This window comes from Rhinatrema bivittatum, chromosome 2 (genome assembly GCF_901001135.1).
Source record: "Rhinatrema bivittatum chromosome 2, aRhiBiv1.1, whole genome shotgun sequence".
Taxonomy (NCBI): domain Eukaryota; kingdom Metazoa; phylum Chordata; class Amphibia; order Gymnophiona; family Rhinatrematidae; genus Rhinatrema; species Rhinatrema bivittatum.
In genome coordinates, this window is record NC_042616.1 from 582,480,505 (window position 1) to 582,501,506 (window position 21,002).

The 21,002-nt window shown below is 41.4% G+C and overlaps 1 protein-coding gene across 1 annotated transcript in view; it reads left to right on the forward strand.

Moving 5' to 3' along the window:
- LAMA1 (laminin subunit alpha 1) overlaps positions 1-21,002 on the forward strand; it is a 395,343-nt gene that overhangs the window by 304,260 nt on the left and 70,081 nt on the right. Inside the window, exons 45-49 of the mRNA XM_029591028.1 lie at positions 7,222-7,365; positions 8,693-8,826; positions 13,368-13,518; positions 13,720-13,844; positions 19,407-19,557. Of these exons, the coding sequence (XP_029446888.1) occupies positions 7,222-7,365; positions 8,693-8,826; positions 13,368-13,518; positions 13,720-13,844; positions 19,407-19,557 (705 nt within the window). The remainder of the gene's footprint in view (positions 1-7,221; positions 7,366-8,692; positions 8,827-13,367; positions 13,519-13,719; positions 13,845-19,406; positions 19,558-21,002) is intronic.

Here is a 21,002-nt window from a genome sequence, read left to right on the forward strand (position 1 = left end):
ACACACCTAACAGACCACACTCACATGTGTGACACACCGCTCATTACAATTCACGGCAGAAAAAAAAAAAAAAAGGGAACCCAGTATTGTTTTTATTGTTAAGATTGACACAAGGGAAAGATATGTATTCTGGCTGAACAGAAATTGCATAAATAGTAAACAGCACCAATTTCCAGTACTCAAACAGTAAACACCTTACCTAAGAAAAGGCAACACTGAAAATATTACACTAGGCCTTAAGACACCAATACACCTCCTATTAGGAAAACAGAGCAAGCCAGGCTGCTATAGAGCCCTACACAGAAACTATACGCCAGTAGAATACCTCACCTCAGTCACATGTGCTGACCCTCACCTAACAAAGAATAAAGAGACCAAAACTCATAACTAGAAGCATGCAGTCAAAAATTGAATTGGAAACTGCAACAAACCAGAGTCTCTGTATGCAGTGTAACAAAGGAAAAAAAAGAAACATCACCAGTCCTTATAAAACCAAAAAATATAAAATCAATAACAGCAGAACCATACTAACAAAAAGAACAGATTATTTTGAAACAGCTGATGAAAGGAATATCCAACAATTAAAAACTCATATCAAAAATTTCTAGATACCAATAAAATATTTCAAAATAGCAGACAAAAAGGCCCAATAATGAAAAATAATAAGAATACAAAAAATGTTTTACGCCGCATATCTGGGAACGTTTGATATCCAGGTGCCCTGAGATTGTTTTGAATTAGCAGGAGGAGGGATGGTTTACTTGCAACTTTCTCCTCTCTCTCACACTGGCTCTCAATCGCTCACATATACACATGCTTTTTCTCTCTCACTTATATAGGCTCTTAATTACACATTTACACACATGCTGTCTGTCTTTTCCCATTTACACACACAGGCTTTCAATCACACACATATATTTTGACTTTTTCTCTCACACACAGACTCTCATTCACATGCTTACACACATGTTCTCTCTCTCATTTACACACAGGCTCTCAATCACATGCTCACATGCTCCCTCACCTAAACCAGCTCTCAATCACACACAGACACACATGGTCTCTCTTTTACTTATACACACAGGCTCTTAACCATACATTCACATGATCTCTCTCACACACAAAGGATCTCAATCACACACACACATACACACACACACACACACACACACTCTTTCACACAAACAGGTTTTCAATCACAAACTTACACATACAGGTTCTCAATCATACACTTACATTCATGCTCTCTCTCTCACAGGCAGGCTCTCAATCACAGACATACTCTCTTTCACATATACAGGCTCTCAATCATTTACATACATGCTGTTTCACTCACACACACACAACCTTCCAGTGATAGAGAAAACTTTGATATTTCAGTCCACAGTTTATTCATTTAGATAGTAAAACTTGATAGCATGTTACTCACTTAAATAACACCTCAGAGTGTGGTACAAAAACTAAATAACATAAACCCCCTCCTCAATCCAAGCAACCCCTCATATAGTCATTTGCAAGTACAGTCTTAATCATCCCAACCTAGTTAATTAAAATAAGGTTAAATCATTATTTTAAACCTTCAGTACATAAACCTGAGCAAGGACCAATCAAGGTGCTGAAATGTAATCCCAAGGCTTATTACCACATTTTTTATGTTTTCTGAAAGTTTAGGTAATCAATTTTAGTATTTTTTTCAGTGGGACTTCATTCAACATTTTTTGGGCCAAAACACCTTACCATTTGGGCCAAAACACCTTACCATTTGTATATAACATTTATTTTGTATACTACATTTAAATTGTACATTGTTTAACCATTTCTATCCTCTCTTCTCTTTTTCCTTCTCCAAGTTTGGCCTCCATTGTTAAATGTAACTGTACCTTCTGTCACCTCAGTTCTGGTTCTATGTTTTTAAGTTCTATGTATTTATTGCACCCCCGTTCTATGTAAACCAGCAAGATATGTTTTCATGATTGCCGGTATATAAAAACTCTAAATAAATAAATAAATAAATAAAGTATCTAAGAGCTTTGGGGCGGATTTTCAGAGCCCTGCTCGCGTAAATCCGCCCAAAACCGGGCGGATTTACGCGAGCAGGGCCCTGCGCGCCGGGAAGCCTATTTTACATAGGCCTCCCGGCGCGCGCAGAGCCCCGGGACTCGCGTAAGTCCCGGGGTTCTCGGAGGGGGGCGTGTCGGGGGCGTGTCGGGGGGCGGGCCCGGTCGTCGCGGCGTTCCGGGGGCGTGTCGGCAGCGTTTTGGGGGCGGGTATGGGGGCGTGGCTACGGCCCGGGGGCGTGGCCGCGCCCTCCGTACCCGCCCCCAGGTTGCGGCCCGGCGCGCAGCAGGCCCGCTGGCGCGCGGGGATTTACGTCTCCCTCCGGGAGGCGTAAAGCCCCCGACAAAGGTAAGGGGGGGGTGTAGACAGGGCCGGGTGGGTGGGTTAGGTAGGGGAAGGGAGGGTAAGGTGAGGGGAGGGCAAAGGAAAGTTCCCTCCGAGGCCGCTCCGATTTCGGAGCGGCCTTGGAGGGAACGGGGGGAGGCAGCGCGGCTCGGCGCGCGCAGGCTATACAAAATCGATAGCCTTGCGCGCGCCGATCCAGGATTTTAGTGGATACGCGCGGCTCCGCGCGTATCTACTAAAATCCAGCGTACTTTTGCTTGAGTCTGATGCGCAAGCAAAAGTAGGCTGATCGCGCTTCTTTTAAAATCTACCCCTTTGTGTCTTGTTCTTAAGGCCTAGAAGAGCTGCAAAAGCTCTCTGGGATGAGTATAGAGATCTCATTGGCACTCAAGATTGTATTACTCATGCTAGGTTTGTTGGTAAGCCATGATGGAAACATCTAAGCATCAGCAAAATAATTTTCAACTGAATGTGAGCATCAATAGGTAACCAATGTAATACATAGAGAATTGGAGAGATGGTCATATTTCTTAGCTCACACAATCAATCATACTGCAGTATTTTGAATCAATGTTAACTGAGAAAGGCTCACCCCTGATAATTAGTGTTATAGTAGTACAGCTTACTAGTGATTGGTTGATGTACTAATGCTTTTAAATCTGCTCTTGAGCGGTAAGGCCTCCGCTGATGAACCTGCCTAAGATTGTAAAATCCTATACACACTACAGATAAATTTGAGTTTTCATATTCAAGTTATCAAGCTATACCCCTAGACGTCTGACAACTGTTTTTGGGTCAAGAATTGAATCCCCTACTTTGGGCAGAGATAAGAGAAGTCTTTCTCTGTGACTAATCCATTATGTTTCTGATTTTGCTGGATTTAATTTCAACTTGTTTTGACCAATCCACTGATTCAAAGATGCTAAGAAAGAATCAAACGATCTATTCATACTGGTGCTACTAATTGTATATCATTGGCAAAAAGATGATAGTCAATCCCATACAAATTTATCATCTTGCTACTGGTGCTATGTACAAATTAAATAGTAGTGGAGCCAGTACTAAACCTTTGGAATCTCCTCATCTAAATAGACAAGGAGCAGATTTTTCATTATCCAAAAGTCAGAGAGGGGGGACCTATCAGTAAGATATAACTGAAACCATTGGACTACTTAACCTCTGAGGTTGGTTTGTATCAATCGATTCAACAGCAGGCCGTGATTAAGTGTATCAAATGCAGCTGAAAGCTCTAATAAGATTAGCAAAGAATCTATCCTGACATCAGTTTAAATTCTAATCCTATCTATCAGACTCACTAAATCTGTTTTCATATTATACCCTGGACATAATCCTGATTGACAGGCATGAAGAAGACCTTGAGAGTTTATGAACTGCTGAAGTTGTCTATAACAGAGTTTTTCAATCAATTTCCCTGAAAGGGTAACTGGTTGGTAGTTTCCCAGTGATCAGCATCAGATTCTCTTTTTTAAAAAATTCACCTCACTATTTCTGTCTTCAATTGGGATGGAAACTCTCATAGTCTCCACAATAGATTTACAAGTTATTCTTAGTCTTCGCTAGCTTCATGGGCTGAGATGGATACCAATTTGGAAGGGGGCAGATCCATTAAACATGTTATACGCATCTGCCCTAAAGTTTTTTCCACTTTTAATGGGGAAACTTTCCTGAATACAGTCATTCCCGACCCTTCAGCAGGCTCAAGTTCAGATAGATAATCGCTATCTGTGAGAATCGCCTTGCTAGTATCCCCACCCCTCTTTGCAAGCTCTAATTCAGGGGTCGGGAACCCATGGCTCGCGAGCCAGATATGGCTCTTTTGAGGGCTGCATCTGGCTCGCAGACACGTGTCGCCATACTTCGCGGTTCCCCGCTGACCCAGCTGCTCCCCGGTCCTCCGCCGCCCGGGCTTAAAATGCTGTCAGCCCGGGCGGAACGCGGCAGGACAGCTGGAGTCAGCTGCACCGGCGTGCTCTCTTCTCCTCCCCCCCCCCCCCCCCGCGGCCCGGAAGAGGAAGTGGAGAGCATCGGGTGCCTGCGCGGGAAGAAGAGACCACACTAGCGTGGTCTCTTCTTCCGCGCAGGCACCCGATGCTCACCACTTCCTCTTCCGGGCCGCGGGGGGGGAGGAGAAGAGAGCACGCCGACTGGAGTCATCCGGGTGCCTGCGCGGGAGTCATCGGGTGTCAGCCGGGTGCCAGCGCGGGTCTTCCCGCGCAGGCACCCGATGCTCTCCACTTCCTCTTCCGGGCCGCGGGAAGAAGAGAGCACGCCGGTGCTCTCTTCTTCCCGCGGCCCGGAAGAGGAAGTGGAGAGCATCGGGTGCCTGCGCGGGAAGAAGACTGCAGCGCGGCTCCGAGGAAAATGAAAATCTTCAACCGCGGCCGATGGGACTCCCCTTCGCCTCCGCGAGGGCTGAAAATGAAGGAGGTTAGCGTTGGGAGGTGGCTGCTGCTGCTGCCGCGAGTTCCCGGGGGGGGGGGGGGGGGAGAGAGAGAGTGAATGAGCGAGCAAGCATGTGTGTTTGAGATCCTGTGTGTGTGAGTGAGAGATTGCATGTATGTGAATGATTGAGAGCCTGTATATGTGAAAGAGAGTATGTCTGTGATTGAGATCCTGCCTGTGAGAGAGAGAGCATGAATGTAAGTTTACCATTGGGAACCTGTATGTGTAAGTTTGTAATTGAAAACCTGTTTGTTTGAAAGAGTATGTGTGTATGATTGAGATCCTTTGTGTGTGAGAGAGATCATGTGTATGTATGATTAAGAGCCTGTGTGTATAAGTAAGAGAGAGACCATGTGTGTCTGTGTGTGATTGAGAGCTGATTTAGGTGAGGGAGCATGTGAGTATGTGATTGAGAGCCTGTGTGTAAATGAGAGAAAGAGAGGACATGTTTGTAAGCATGTGAATGAGAGTCTGTGTGTGAGAGAAAAAGACAGCATGTATTTATGTGATTGAAAGCCTGTGTGTGTGTAAGCGTGAAAAGATAGACAGCATGTGTGTAAATGTGTAATTAAGAGCCTATATAAGTGAGAGAGAAAAAACATTTGTATATGTGAGTGACTGAGAGCATGTGTGTATAGGTGTGTCATTGAGAGCCAGTGTGAGAGAGAGCGCTGGTATGTGACAGAGAGGAGAAAGTTCCAAGCAAACCACCCCACCTCCTGCTAATTCAGAACAATCTCAGGACACCTGGATATCAAACGTTCCCAGGTATGCAGAGCAAAAAAATTTTTGTATCCTTATTATTTTTCATTACTGGATCTTTGTGTCTGCTATTTTGAAATATTTTGTTGGTATCTGGAAATGTTTTATATGAGTTTTTAATTATTGGATATTCCACTCATCAGCTGTTTCGAAATATGTTCTTTTTGTTAGTACAGTTTTACTGCTGATGATTTTATATTTCTTGATTTGTTTTATAAGGATGTGTGATGTTTCTTTTTTCCTTTGTTACACTGCATACAGAGACTCTGGCTTGTTGCAGTTTCCAATTCAGTTTTTGTCTGCATGCTTCTTGTTATGCGTTTTGGTCTCTTTATTCTATGTTAGGTGAGGGACAGCACGTGATTCAGGTGAGTTTTTCTGCTGGCGTGTAGTTTCTGTGTAGGACTCTATAGCAGCCTGACTTGGTCCGTTTTCCTAATAGGAGATGTATTGGTGTCTTAAGGCCTGGTGTAATATTTTCAGAGACTTATTGTACTTTAAAAGTGTGATCTTACATAAAATGCACACATTTACTTGTATTTAGTTTTAAACATATTGTATGGCTCTCATGGAATTACATTTTAAAATATGTGGCGTTTATGGCTCTCTCAGCCAAAAAGGTTCCTGACCCCTGCTCTAATTATTCTGAGTTCCTGAATAAAAGCCTTGTTGAATAGCTGCAATTTTGCCCTCAAAAAAGTTTGCAAAAGCTTGGTTGTGCAAGCCCTGCTGACTGTTAATTCTTATAGGACATTGGACATATTAGCTTTTTGTGCTGAATTTTAGCAGCTGTGATAGCCTTTTGAACATAGGATCTTTTTTACTTCCATACCAGGACTTGTATGTATGTTGGCATAACCTACATAAATATTTATTTGATATAGATTGATTCTTTATCTATCTTTATTTTGTGAATCTTCTATTTTTCTGTATTTTTGATCTGATGCGTGCATTTGTTTACTTTATACAGCACAACATACACTCTTACATCTATGTACACTATTAAGTACTTCATAAAAATAGCTTTTCTCTGTGTAGCACCAATATATATGAATGAAATGGGCTGGCAAAGAGAACGTTGGTGTTGGGATGCATTTGGGAATTTTATATGTGCCTCAAAAGATGAAAAATCTCAACTGGGGAGCCTGGATTCGGCCATTTTGGTCTTTATCTGCTGTCATTTTTTTCTATTACTATATAGCATACATACATCAGCAACTTTTATAGACTGAGTGCCCACAAAAGGGAAACATCATCACTAATAGCAATGTTATGCTGTAGGGAGAGAGTGGATGTTCCCTGCCAGAATTAGCTGCTATAGAAGGATCATTGACTATGCCAGGGGAGGCCCAAAGAGAAGCAAACATGCATACCTTTACATTCCTGGCAATGAACAGTTGCAGTGTGAACGGTTCCAAAACCCATGGGCCTGCTGTGTATATACCTTGCACATCAGAGGATAAACACAGCCAGCCTGCTTATGCCAGTTGGGAGGGTTTCATGTTGCAACACATGGTAGAAAATATGTGGCTCCATTATAATGAAGAATGATGCATGTTGGTGTTAGTAATACAGTTGATTTATTTTCTTCAGATTAAAATTGCAGTCTCAGCAGATAGAGACTGTGTCCGGGCATATGACCCACAAATGTCTTCCACCAACTACAACATCTTGACTCTGACTGTGAAAACGAGCGAACCAGATAACCTCCTCTTCTACCTGGGCAGCAGCACCAGCGTAAGACACATGCACAATATTTTGTAACCTTATGGGAGTTAGTATTCACATAGTTATAGGCATAATTTTGCCTTTATTAATGAAGAATGTTCCTTTCTGTAAGTGGAAAATGTTTATGCTGTATCCTTTTAACTAATCCATATGTATATCAAATGATATAGTCACACAATATATTAAAATAAAATATTTTAAACTTTTATCAGCCTTTACAAAATATATCCACCTATTTAACACAATATCTTGACCATCATTAATAATTAAAAAATCATTCTCACCAGGCAATCACAGATAACACAATGCAGGACAAAAACACACACACACGTATACAATGTGACTATATCATTTGATACTTATGGATGTGTGTTGAATTATACAGTTGTTTTTGTATACTTTTAACTAAGAAGTATAAGGCACATTTTAAAAGGGCTGCACATGCACACATAAACGTGCGTATCTCACTGTGCACCAAAATACATGTTATTTCATTATTAGAGAGAGACTCTTTATAGGGCTCAGTCTGATACTCCATATATGGACCTTTGTAAGGGGGCACTTTGATTCGGGGTGAGTTTTCGAGAGATGGGCTGGGGTTAGGGAGGTGGTGTTACAGACAAATTCAGAGGTATCCATTGTAAAATTGGCATCTTTAAAGAATTTTTGACCTTATAAGTTATGAAAATTCTAACAAGAGGAGTTGATTTGAACGCTTCAGTCTCTGCTTGCTGCATTGTACAAATCACCTCCTTTTCATCACTTACAAGGTAAAAAATTCTTTAATGATGTCAATTTTACAGTGGATACCTCTGAATGTGTCTGTAACATCAATCCCCCCTAACCCCAACTCGCCTCTTGGAAACTCACCCCGAATCAAAGTGCCCCCTTACAATAGTCCATATATTGAGTGTCAGGCTGAGCCTTAGAAGGAGGTTTTTTCTCTCTCTCTCTCATCAGACTCCTGTACCTAATGAGGAGCTGTACCAAAAATAACACATGTTATTTTTCTGGGCGCGCATACCTCAATGTATGCGTACCCTTCCCAGTTATTTAAAATTCACATAGCTCTTGCACAGATCACTTACACACATATGTGCCCATTTTTACGAGTGCAAGGATTTTAAAATCTTCCTTTACATAGCTACTTTGAGGAAGATGCAGTGCCCTTCCTCCACACACCCCCCTCCCCCCCCCCCACCCCCTCCATCGTAACATGCTGAGAGAAAAGCAGACCTTTGGAATGACTATAATCTGCTTAGGACAGGTCCTTCAGTTAGAGATTCTGCGGAAGCTAATTTCTTTTCCTCATAAACAAATGTACTTTTTATTGTAGTCTGATTTTATGGCGATAGAAATGCGGCGGGGTAAAGTCTCCTTCCTTTGGGATTTGGGTTCAGGATTAACCAGGTTGGAATATCCTGACTTTCAAATTAACAACAACAAGTGGTACAGAATACATGCAACCAGGTAAGAGACTGGTACAGAGCAAAAAGCATTTTAGTAAGTATTTATCATATGGGCTGCATACTCAAGGAATTGATTACCTGGAGGGTAATATTCAAAATTATACATTCAAATGTATAACATGGATTTTGATAGATAACTTGGATAGCCTGGAGTTAAATGAATAAATTGTGAGTTATCTATCTAAATGGTTTTGAATATTAACCTCCTGTTTAGTGTGTATGTTTAAACAAACAAAACAAAACCATCTCACTTTATTTTCATTTACATTTCATTGCCCTTCATAATAATTTTGTTATTAGTGAAGTTAGGAGCACAATTCTGTCTAAGAAGTGACTCTTTAAATTATCTTGGAATAGGATAACCATAGGTGTCACAGGAAATACTGCCCACTGGAGTGTTATAGTAATGTAGGAGTTACTTTGAAAATAGCTCTCTTCTCTGTCATATGCAGGCACAATATACATGTGTACAAACTTACCTGTAGTCTAAATAAGCCCAATGGAAAACTGCTAGAAATAAAAAGATGCTGCACATTTCTGGATACAGATAGCTAGAAGAATGTTTAAGATTAGATATATTCTGTCCAGTACAGGATCTCTTCTGACTCATGAGAGGGTCTGAATAGCTGTGGACTGAATAATACTGTGGTATTGTAGCCTAAGACTTATCATTGTGTGGAGACTGGGAAGTTGGGTGTAGGGGGAACTAAGGCAGCCTGTCATTATGGAAGAACTTTCAGGGTATCCTGTAGTATGGATCCTAGGGATATGTATCTCTGGTCCTGGAGTGCCACAAATAGGACTAGTATTCAGATGTCCATAATGAATATGATTAGGGTATATTTGCATGCACTGCCTCCATTTTATGCAGATAATATGTAATGCATATTTATTGTAGAAGTCCTGAAAACCAGACCTGTTTGTGACACTTCATTATGGATTTGCGTACCCCTGGTATAGAGATGTATATCGTTTTTATAGATCCTATCGGTTCGCACTTCGTTTTTCCTGTGGTTAACTTTGTTTTTTCCACTTTTCAGGTATTTTTTGTTTTTTTCATATTTCACTAATTTCGTATTAATGCACAATAACGGGATTTAGTGCACACTAACACAAAATTCAAATTTTTCCCGAATTTTGGTGTTCGCTTCGGGGCACTCCCAAAACAGGGCGAATAAGACAATTTCGTTGAAATTGTCTAATTCATCTAAAATGTATGCACATCTCAAGTATAGCACTATGTGTTAAGATTCCTATTTGGAATCTGGTAGCTAGGAAGGAGAAAGAAAGATACAGAAAACCCCTGTAGGCTTTCCTGATGTGTCTGAATAGGGTATGGTTTTTCAATTTTGCATATTTCATTTGGCCTTTATTGTAGATACATACTTTTTCTCAGTTTTCAACCTATATGTTTTTGTTTTGTTTTACTAAACGTATGAGGCATTACTAAGCTAAGAATGCTTAGGAAGAAAATCATTTAGGATGATGTAAAGGAAGCAAGGAGGATGCCAATGCAGGGTGCCTCTGACACTCCTCCATGCCCTTTTGGGGAAGCAGCAGAAGGATCACCTACCTTGCACATATATGGTTCAAAGTACAAAGCAGCAAAACCACCAGTCTTTTAAGGATTGGTGAAGTAGAATGATCAAAATAGGCCACCATCATCACCTAGCTGTTTTTCCAGCCCTGGGGTTGGGTGGTTTGATTTGTGAATGTGATGAAGAAGTAGATGGCTGGGGGTGGGGGACAGGGGAGGTGTGTTACTGTAGCGAACCTGCATTCTGGTTGTGGCAGTGGGTGATCTAGATGGGGGTTGGGGATTGGGGTCCAAATGCACTTTAATTGGGTTTTTTTGGGGGGAGGGGCCAGTGATGGAGCCACCTGGAGCCTTGTTGCTTAAGGTTTGCACAGCCTTCTTTAGAGCAGAAAGTTAGCTACACTTCAGGAGGTATAGCTAATTTTCCTGCCTTATGTGGGTCATGTTTACAGTGCAGGTATACAGTATATAGGTTCAGAGTTAAAAGTTGAGCAAAATTATAAAAGCCTGGCATTCACTTTGCTTACACAATTTTGAAATAATGAATCTTTTACCATACGCTTTAATGTCTTACAACTTTTGGAATGGCAAAAAATGTGTGCAAAACCACACTGGACTTTTCGCTCATGAAGGGTTTATTTAAGGGGCAATCAAATGTTTTTGATTGCATAGTGTTCTAAGAATGGAAGAGTAGCCTAGTGGTTACAGCAGCAGAACTTGGATTGCCAAGGTTCAAATCCTGCTGATGCTCCTTTTGATCTTGGTTCCTCAGGTACAGACTTAGGGGTAGATTTTAAAAGGTGCGCACGGGCATAGATGTGCACGTGCTACACGGAGCGCACCCATGTATGCCCAATATTATACATGCAAGCGTGCGCAAGTTATAAAATCGAGGGTTGGGGCATGCAAGGGGGTGCACAATTATGCACCTTGCGTGCGCCGAGCCACGCTGCCTTCCCCCGTTCCCTACCCCTCCCACGCCACCTTCCCTTCCCCTACCTCCCCCACCCTTCCCCCCCACCTTTTTCTTTTTTTGTTTTTTATTTTAAAACTTACTTCAGCCCTGGGACTGAAGTAAGTTGCGCGCGCCAGTTGAGTGCCGGCACACGATCCCCCACACAGCGACAAATGGCCGCTGTGCGGGAGCCTCTGACTCCACCCTGCCCCCTTCCCGCCCCCTTCATAAAGCCCCGGGACTTACACACGTCCCGGGGATTTATGTGCATTGCCGGGCCTTTTGAAAATAGGCCCAGTGAGCGTAACCCTTTGAAAATCCAGCCCTCAGGATCCTATTTACTAAGCATTTTCCCCATAAACACAGAATGAGAGAAAACCTTTAGTAAGTAGGACCCTGCAATTGGAAGACTTCTGGGGTGAAGGAAATGCCTGCTGTACCTTGAGCTACAAATAAAAAGACATGAACTAAATCTAAATAAAAAACACAAATAATTGTATCTTCCAGAAGTTGCTGGAAATTAAAACCTTGGTGAAAAGATATATGAAAATTGAAAATTCTGACTGACAAGTTTTTTGCAAATGTTTTCACCTGATTCTTCAATTTGTCCCTATGGCTTTACTTCTGGGCTCTTGCTATTGCATGCATGAAGAATATATCTGTAATTTCTTTAGAAATGAATCAATCATTTTATCACCTGCCTTTTCTTACAAAAGCTCAAGGCTAGGTACAATAATTCAAAAACAGTAAAAAAAAAAAAACAAACAAAAAAAACATAACAAACATAGGGTATTATAAAACAGAAAATAAAAAATATGTATCATAAAATAGCATAACAAGATACTGTCATGTAACGCCTTAGTACTACCCTTAATACTCACTCAGGGTTAATTATGCAGATACTTAGAGGGTTCTGCAAAGCAATGCCTAGGCTCTCCATGCACTTGTGAATGTGCGGCACCTACAAACCAAATACAAAAAATTCTGAGATCATTAATCAGTCACAAAACAAAGCTAACAAACTAAAAACAATTATTAAATAACAAGAAAAGTGAATAGAAATAACATTGATTTGCAAACAGCAACAGATAAAATAACAAGGATCCATACAGTTAATGCCAACTAGACACTTTTCTCCATATTTATCCAGTGCCTGGGGAGGTTCAGGAAAGGATGTCCTTACTAGTTGTGTAGAACTGGGACAGGGCTTGGCACAGATCTGGTTCCTCTGCACTCCCAGCCAAAACTGATATTTTCTGGCATATTCTTAACTAAGTCATGCCGGAGCTAGTACTGTACAACTAATGAAAGCTTTTGGCACCGGCTTCTTGACCAATAGGAAGACAGCATGTTGACACATTACACCACCTTGTAGAAACTGGGGAATACATTTTAATACATTTTTTGAAGTCCATGCAATTGCTATTTTCAGTACCATCATTACTTTGAGGGCAAAGGATGTTCTTGGTTTATCTTGGCGTGGACATGGAGATTCTGAATTTCCCCATAATATTTGAATTCTTTGACTAAAACAATTGCATGTATCAACACAGCCGCCACTTTACCCAATAAGAAACTTGTATATATTCAAGTTCTATTCTTCCAATAAAGAATGTGTAGGCTTAATAGTCTCTTGTTTGAATTGTTTTCTGGCTCTGAAAGTTCCACTCTTGTGGGGGAGGGGGAGAATGAAGGGGTAAATTCCTTTTGAAGTTTAACTTCTCTTTCCATATAATATGTATTCTCTCCATAATATGTATGATGTTCTCTTTTGCTCATGTATATATTTATTATACATTTGTATAGTATCTAGAAAATCACATCGGCAAAGAAAATATTTCTTGGATTCCCTGGTTATCTTATTGAGGGTAAATGTTTGTAGAGGAAAGTTGGAAACGAACCAGCAACATTCTCTATTTAGAAGATTAGCTCCATGGCACTTGTAAAGATATTCTGACTCATAGATGGGAGATGTAATGCTGTTGAAGACCAAATATGTCACTGACTGATCTGTTACTTTTTATTTATAACCTCGTAATATGCTCGTCAGATATGGAAAGACTGGCACGCTGAGCATCCAGGAGGTGAACTCCTCCCAAATGCCATTAACTAAAACTACCACATCCCTGGGGACTGCAACTGTACTGAATGTCAACATAACAACACGAGTGTTTATTGGAGGACTAGGAGGACAGGTCAAGGTAGGGATTTCAGTATGCTGGCTTGTTTTGTTTTCCTGTAACATATGATATAAAAATGCAACAGTTACGGCAACTGTGCCAGCTTAAAATTGCTAAAAGGGAACTTTTGCTGTTCACTCTTGTATTGTGCGTTAACATTTTGAAACCAAACATTTTTTGTCATTTGCATGTTTTCTCAACAAACATGTCTATGTTTAACAGAAGTCACCAGCTGTTAAGGTAACCCATTTTAAAGGATGTATGGGAGAGGCAACGCTGAATGGCAAATCCTTTGGTCTCTGGAACTACATTGAAAGGGAGGGCAAATGTGGTGGATGTTTTGGAAGGTATAGTAATAATCAAACTAGTCATTCTGCCTTTGATTTATTATGATTGGAAAGTCAATGCATATGTCTCTGCCATTTGTGTATACATTTTTTTATATTGTGAATATACACAATAATGAGTTATTAAACACTCACATGAAAGATAAAATACAACCTGATAAAAGCCTATTTTGCAGCACCCATGTATGTTTATATAGTAAAAGGAATGTTTCAGTCCACATAAGATATGCCATACTGGGTCAGACCAAGGGTCCATCAGTCCCAGTATCCTGTCTCCAACAGTAGCCAGTCCAAGTCACAAGTACCTGGCAAATACTCAAATATTAACTAGATCCCAAGCTACTAATGCCGGCAACAAGCAGTGACTATTCCCTGTTGATTAATAGTTTATGGACTTCTCTTCCAGGAACTTATCCAAACCTTTTTTAAATCCAGCTACAATAACCGCCTTAACTACATCCTCTGGCAATGAATTCCAGAGCTTAATTATGAATTGAGTGAAAAAGAATTTTCTTTGATTTGTTTTAAATGTGCTATTTGCTAACTTTATGAAGTACCCCATAGTTCTTCTATTATGTGATAGAGTAAATAACCATTTCACATTTACCTGTTCAAGTCATTTCATGGTTTTGTAGACCTCTATCATATCCCCCCTCACCCATCTCTTCTCCAAGCTGATCAGCCCTAACCTCTTTAGCCTTTCCTCATAAGGGAGCCAATCCATGCCCTTTATCATTTTGGTCTCCTTTCTCTGTACTTTCTCCAGTGCAACTAGATCTTTTTTCGAGATGCGGCAACCAGAATTGCACACAGTATGCAAGGTACGGTTTAGCCATTGAGTGATACAGAGGTATTATGACATCCTCTGTTTTATTTGCCATTCTCTTCCTAATAATTCCTAATATTCTGTTTACTTTTTTGACTACCACAGCACACTGAGCTGACAATTTCAATGTAATATCAACTATGATGTCAGAACTTTTTCCTGGGTGGTAACTCCTAATATGGGACCCTCTATGCATTAACTTGTACTTGTCCACATTAAATTTCATCTGCCATATGGACACCTAATATTCCAGCCTCGCAAGGTCCTCCTGCAATTTATCACAATCTGCTTGTTATTTAACTACTCTGAATCATTTTGTGTCATCTGCAAATTTGATAACCTCACTCGTTCAGATGTCCAGATGCCCAGATGTCCACTCGTACAGATATGCAGATGTCCAGATGCCCTTGCGTTCGGAGGAAACATTCTCTTGTGTACCAACCACCTTCGTTCCTCCTCGATCCTGAAGAATCCGCAAGCAGCCTTGCTGAGCACCAAACTTTGGCTCCCACCGTCCTTTGTAGGAGTAAATCCGTCTCATCCAGTGTCCGTCTTCAGATGACTGGAGTCCCCTACCGGCTGGGTCTCTTTCAAGCACTGTCAGGATCCTCTCACCATCTGTGCATGTTTCGCTCTCCATGTGGTCTGCACGTATCCTTTAAAATCCGGAGTCGGCGCGCGCAAGGCTGCCCAAAATCGGCAGCCTGCGCGCGCCAAGCTGCGCAGCCTGCCTCGGAGGGAACTTTCCTTCCACCCCCCCCGCACCTTCCCCTCCCTTCCCCTACCTAACCCATCCCCCCAGCCCTATCTAAAACCCCCCCACTACCTTTGTTTTAAAAGTTACGCCTGCCAGAGGCAACTGGCCGGCGCGTAATTCCCTGGCCCGGGAGCTGTTTCAGAGGCCTCTGCCAGGCCCCCGAAACGCCCCCAGTCTGGAACCAAGCCCGCAGCGCTCCCCCCCCCCCCCCCCCCCCCGAATGATGGGCCGCCGCGACATTCGCCCCCCGACACGCTCCCCCAGGAAAGCCCCGGGATTTACGCACGTCCCGGGGCTTGCGCACGCCGCCGAGCCTATGCAAAATAGGCTCGGCACGCGCAGGGGGGGTTAGGGGTAGGTTTTCGGGGGATACACGCGTAACCCTTTGAAAATCTACCCCCTTGTCTCTTCGTTTCCAGCCCTCTGCCTCCATCTTCACTGGTGCCTGTTAGCTCAGCGGGGGGCTGACCCTGTTTTGTCCCAGCTCCTGTGTACTTGCTCCGCCCGTCCCTGCACTCCCTCACCTCCCTTGGGGCGTGTCTTGGGGCTCCTCCCTGAGTCACCCCGTGGGCCAAGGGCTTACTCTCTCCCAGGAGCAGGCGATCGCGCCTCCGCGTCCAGGGCCCGCTGAGCGCATTCGCAACACCAACAAGATGATCCTCTCCTCCCAGTGCTCAGTACTGAGCAAAGTACTTAAATTAAGGGGAAGATTAAAGGAGCTTACACTATTTTCATAATTTTTTATGAATCGGCAACAATACTATTCAACTATTTCATCTTTTCCCTTTCTAAGTATACTAAAACAACCTAGAGAGAGCACCATATAGTACCTAGTCCAGCTTTCCACCAATAATCTTTACTCTTTCTCAAGGTGAAATACTAACTACGTTGTAGATTGTTAGCCCTCTGAACCTACCCTAACTATCCCTAATTTTTTTATTTTCATACTTACTGCTCTTCCAAAGCAGAGTAATCTGCGTGCACCAGCCAGCTGCCAGCGCATGCTTCCCCGGGACAGAGGCTAATGGTGCTGTCCCAGCCCGCCCCTCTCCGCCCAGACCATACCCCCCGGGCTTCCCCTTTTCCCTCACCGGCACTTCTGCACATACCGGGGATTACGCGTGTGGCCGGGACCGTTGTAAAATGCGCACAGCATGTGCAAGGCCCGGCCACACGCATAAACTCCGAAATTTACGCATGTAGCCCTTGGAAAATTTACTTAAAAATAGGAAAAACATACATTATACAGTATTAACTGGAAGAAAAAAACCCTATTATACAAGTATTTAATATTTTAAACACTAGTCCACATACATAGAGGCACTCAGGGATAACCCAACAAAAATTAATAAATTCAAAAGGGTGCTGCCTAATATTTCTTATATTATGTACTCAATTCCACCAAAGACCTCTCTTGCTCACTCATTATAGCACTGATGAATTATCTATAAGGAAAGTTTCCAGATGAGATGGATCTAGGAAAACATAAGTAATCCCTTGAAAGGCTACAGAACATTTAAATGGAAACTTAATGAAAAATGTAGCCCTATATTGAATCATACACTGCTTAAGGGTCAAGAATAATTTCCTACATAATTGCATTTCCCTTGAAACATCTGGGAAGATTTATACTTTCTGCCTACAAAAATGTATAGCCTTAAATTTGAAATATTGTTTATATATCAAATATTTGTCAACATCTAATGCAAACGTTACTAATAAAATTGCCCTTGTCTTAATATCTTGAGTAACTTTAGAAAATCTGTTAAGTTGGTGTTATTTGTGAGAACCAAGGAATCAATGTTTCCTTCAGCTCTAACCACTTCCTTCAGTCGTGGTAGATAGTAACATTTGGATAACTTAATTTATTTATCATGAGAGATTTGTAAAACCTCATATATATATTTTTTTTAAACAATTCTATTGATGACAATCTAGAGTTTGGAAAATTAAAGATTCTAAGATTTTTGAAATGCATAAGATTATCCAGTGACTCAATCTTACTATGTAGAGTAAGGCAGTCTAACTTTAGAAGACATTGATAACTGTAAAGTCTTAGTTGAATTAGACAATGTCACTAATTGGCCCTCAGCAGCAGACATCCTATGTTCCTATTCCTCAAAATCTTTTGAAGCTTCAGAGGTAAATGCACATAGCTGACTAATAGTTCAAAACAAGGAAGTCTCAGGCCTTGAGACTACTTTCCATATGTCTCTGAGGGTTATCTCAGCTGGTTCATTTATCTCCCCAGATACCAAGCCTCTTTGATCAGGTGGGATTCCCACTGTAACTGGAATAAGTACTTGTGCCCTCACTTCTTCATTCACAGGGAGATCTTGTTGGAACACAGGATCATCAGTCCCTAACCAAGTGGGAGGAGAGGGCACTCCGTTAAGTTGTAAAAGATTCCCATTTATAACATTTCCCGAGAGCACAGTGGGTTGGGTATCCCTGATAACTCCATACTGGTTGATTACCTGAATCAAGAGAGCCAGGATGTTGAGGTGGAAGTGGAAGAGTATACTCACTAACACTCAATGAGACCTCAAGTATTTCTATCCCCACCACCCCATCAGAATGCACAATTGAGCAGATATGGTGAATTCAACCCCTTCAGCTGCTACGCCTAGAGTTGGCGTAGCAGCTGATGGGGTTGAAGTCATCTTCCCCTTCCTCTTTGTCCCCATTCCAGTGACAGTTGGAGGAATAAAAAGCCTGGCAAGAAGGGGCACAACCCATAGGTGCGCCGGATTTTCACAGATGCGGGAGTCTATCTCAGGACCCTAGCTGGCTGTCTTACTGCCAGCAAGTTCTTTCCACAGGCAGGAGAGAGGGCAGCAGGCTGTTATAGAAGCCCCCTTATAAATTAAAAAAAAATAAAATTCTGTTGTTCTGCTCTGTGACTTCCTCTTGGCTTCATGGATTTCCTTTTCTAGTGTGATTTAATTTCTTATATTTGTGTCCTTTATGGAATAAAAGATTTACCTTTTATGACTGTACCCTCTTTTTAAAACTATTCTGAATGTGTATACACTTTTGCTGCAAGCAGTATGTCAGTTAAGACCAGCAGAGGGTGATACATGATTAAATACAAGATGAATAATACCATAGGATAACACATCACGTTCTTGCTCATGGGTATTAGAATGCTTAAGTATATCATGATTTGAATGCAGGAAAAATCTGTCAGTTTAAATAAAGGCTAGACTATTTTTACCTTCTATTTTTGCTATATTTTTATGGATAAAATTGAATAAACTATTAGCGTCAGTGGGCTGTTTTGATCTGGATTTTTCATTGTCTTTGGATATAGTTTTTTATGTGTACAGAAGTTTAAGTTTGAAAAACATCATAACTGAACTGCTGCATGACATGTGATTACATAATTCATTATTCCATTCCATGTAAACAAAAATGTGGTCATTTGCACAGCAGTTTTTACTTTTTGGGGACTGTGAATTGGTGACCCCCCTCCTTCCCCAAAAAGTTTAAATACAATTTGAAAAGCATAATGAAAAATAAATGGGTAACTATGGGACTGGTTTTTGAAAGCATTTCTACACTTAAAACTGGGTTTTACATGTGTAAATGCACTTTACTCATGTAAGTGGGCTTTGAAAATTGCTACAATATATGCCATTGAATTGTCAGTGGGTTTTGCCTGTGTTAAGTGCATTTAACGCAGGTAAATGGCTTTTGAAACTTGCTATGATTTTATTATATTTACATGCATAACTCCTTTAAAAGTTCACCTGAATTCATTTAGGAAAAGAAACATGGTTGTTTTCTTTTACCTTTACAGGAGCATAAAGCTAGGTGTCAGTGTTTGTAATGACAGCATTTCTCTTGGCTGCTGTTACAGTTTCCACTTTTGATTTTGTGCCAGCTGAGGATTTTGTGCAGTATGGATTCATTCGGATTGTGCAGTCAACTGTGACATGGACAGAATGCAGCTGATCATGAGTTTGGTTTTTTGCAGCCCGCAGGATGAAGATACATCCTTCAGTTTTGACGGTAGTGGATATTCAGTTGTGGAGAAGACCTTGCGCTCAACCATAACACAGATAGTAATGCTAATCAGCACCTTCTCCCCCAATGGGCTGCTTCTTTATCTTGCATCTAATGGCACGGTAATGGAACATCCTCTTCGGACTTCACATTTTATTTTCTTCTTTGCAAATATTATATTGTATTAGATTTTGTTATATGTTTTATCAATGTGTAGAGGCATGATGGTCTCTTCCTTTTCATGGTCACATGGGTATATCAGAAAGTGAGTGCCAAAGTGGTACAGATTTATTTGAGACTGTAGATTCTTGGCATATAACTGACAGCTAACGGAGAACAAAAAGATTTGATTACATTTCGTTCAAATTGTCCTATATCAGGGATTGGTCAATTCCAGTCCTCAAGAGCCACAAACTGGCCTTGCTTTCAGGATATCCACAATGAATATGTATGAGATAGATTTGCACTTTAGAGGCAGTACATGGAAATCCCTCTCATGCTTATTCGTTGCAGATATCCTGAAAATCAGACCTGTTTTGTGGCTCATGAGGACTGGAGTTGACCACTCCTGTCACTGACAGACTTTATACATGGTGTGAAGCAGTGCCCCTATGTTCCCCCTTAAACCAGTGCAGGACCAGGCTAGGTGCCTGGTCCACTTTAATTCCCCTTCTGAAAGAGAGCTCTGTAGTCAGGGCACATCAGGGGAGGAATAAAAGCTGAGACCCAGATGGGTTAGGTCCATGTCTCCAGGAGGAAGGCAGCTCCTGTTGAGTAATGCTGTCCAAACACTGAGCTGGGCTGAAGATGAACTGTAATTGAGTACACTGTTCTGAAGAGAAGACAGTCTACTAAACTGTATATGAATGAAGCTGTAATAAAGTTAAGTTTTTTAAAAGGCTGGAGTCAGGCTGCATTTGTATCTCCAGGCCCGGGGGATCACCTCTTGGTCCTACACATGGTCGAAAGGATTAGCTTTGTAGTACTTTTCATTGTGCTGTGGTGAAATTCAAATGGATTTGAGATTGTTTTAGAGCTTAATAAATTAACCATGTTTCTATTTCAGATATCCATCATGAAAGAAATCTTCAACTACTTTTGCAACTGTGCTCTGGCACTGTCTTAGCTTACTTTATGAAATCTGTTTGATTGATTCTTATTTCCTTGTAAATAGTACAGAAAGCTGCTGAAGAACAGTGCTTTCAAAGAACTTTCCTGCTGTAATACTCTTACTCCTCCATATGGCTCCCACCTCTAAATAAGCCCTCACTGCTCTCTTTCCAAGCTTCTCCGATCCCTGCTCTCTTTCCTTCTCACTGTGCTTTTGTCTCTCTTCTATTGAAAAACTTCTCTTGTTATTGAGATCTGCCCCCCTGTTGTTCTCTTCAGGAATCTTAAAATCTAGCTGTTGCATACAGTATTTTTTTGATCTGTCATTTTTCTCCTGCTTTGAGGCTCCTGCTCAATTGGAGCTGAACTTTGCTAGGACCACAGTGCCATGAAACTTCATTCAAAATTACTTGAGAGGAAACCCCCATTTGTAAACTCTCTCTCGTGTAGTCAAGCA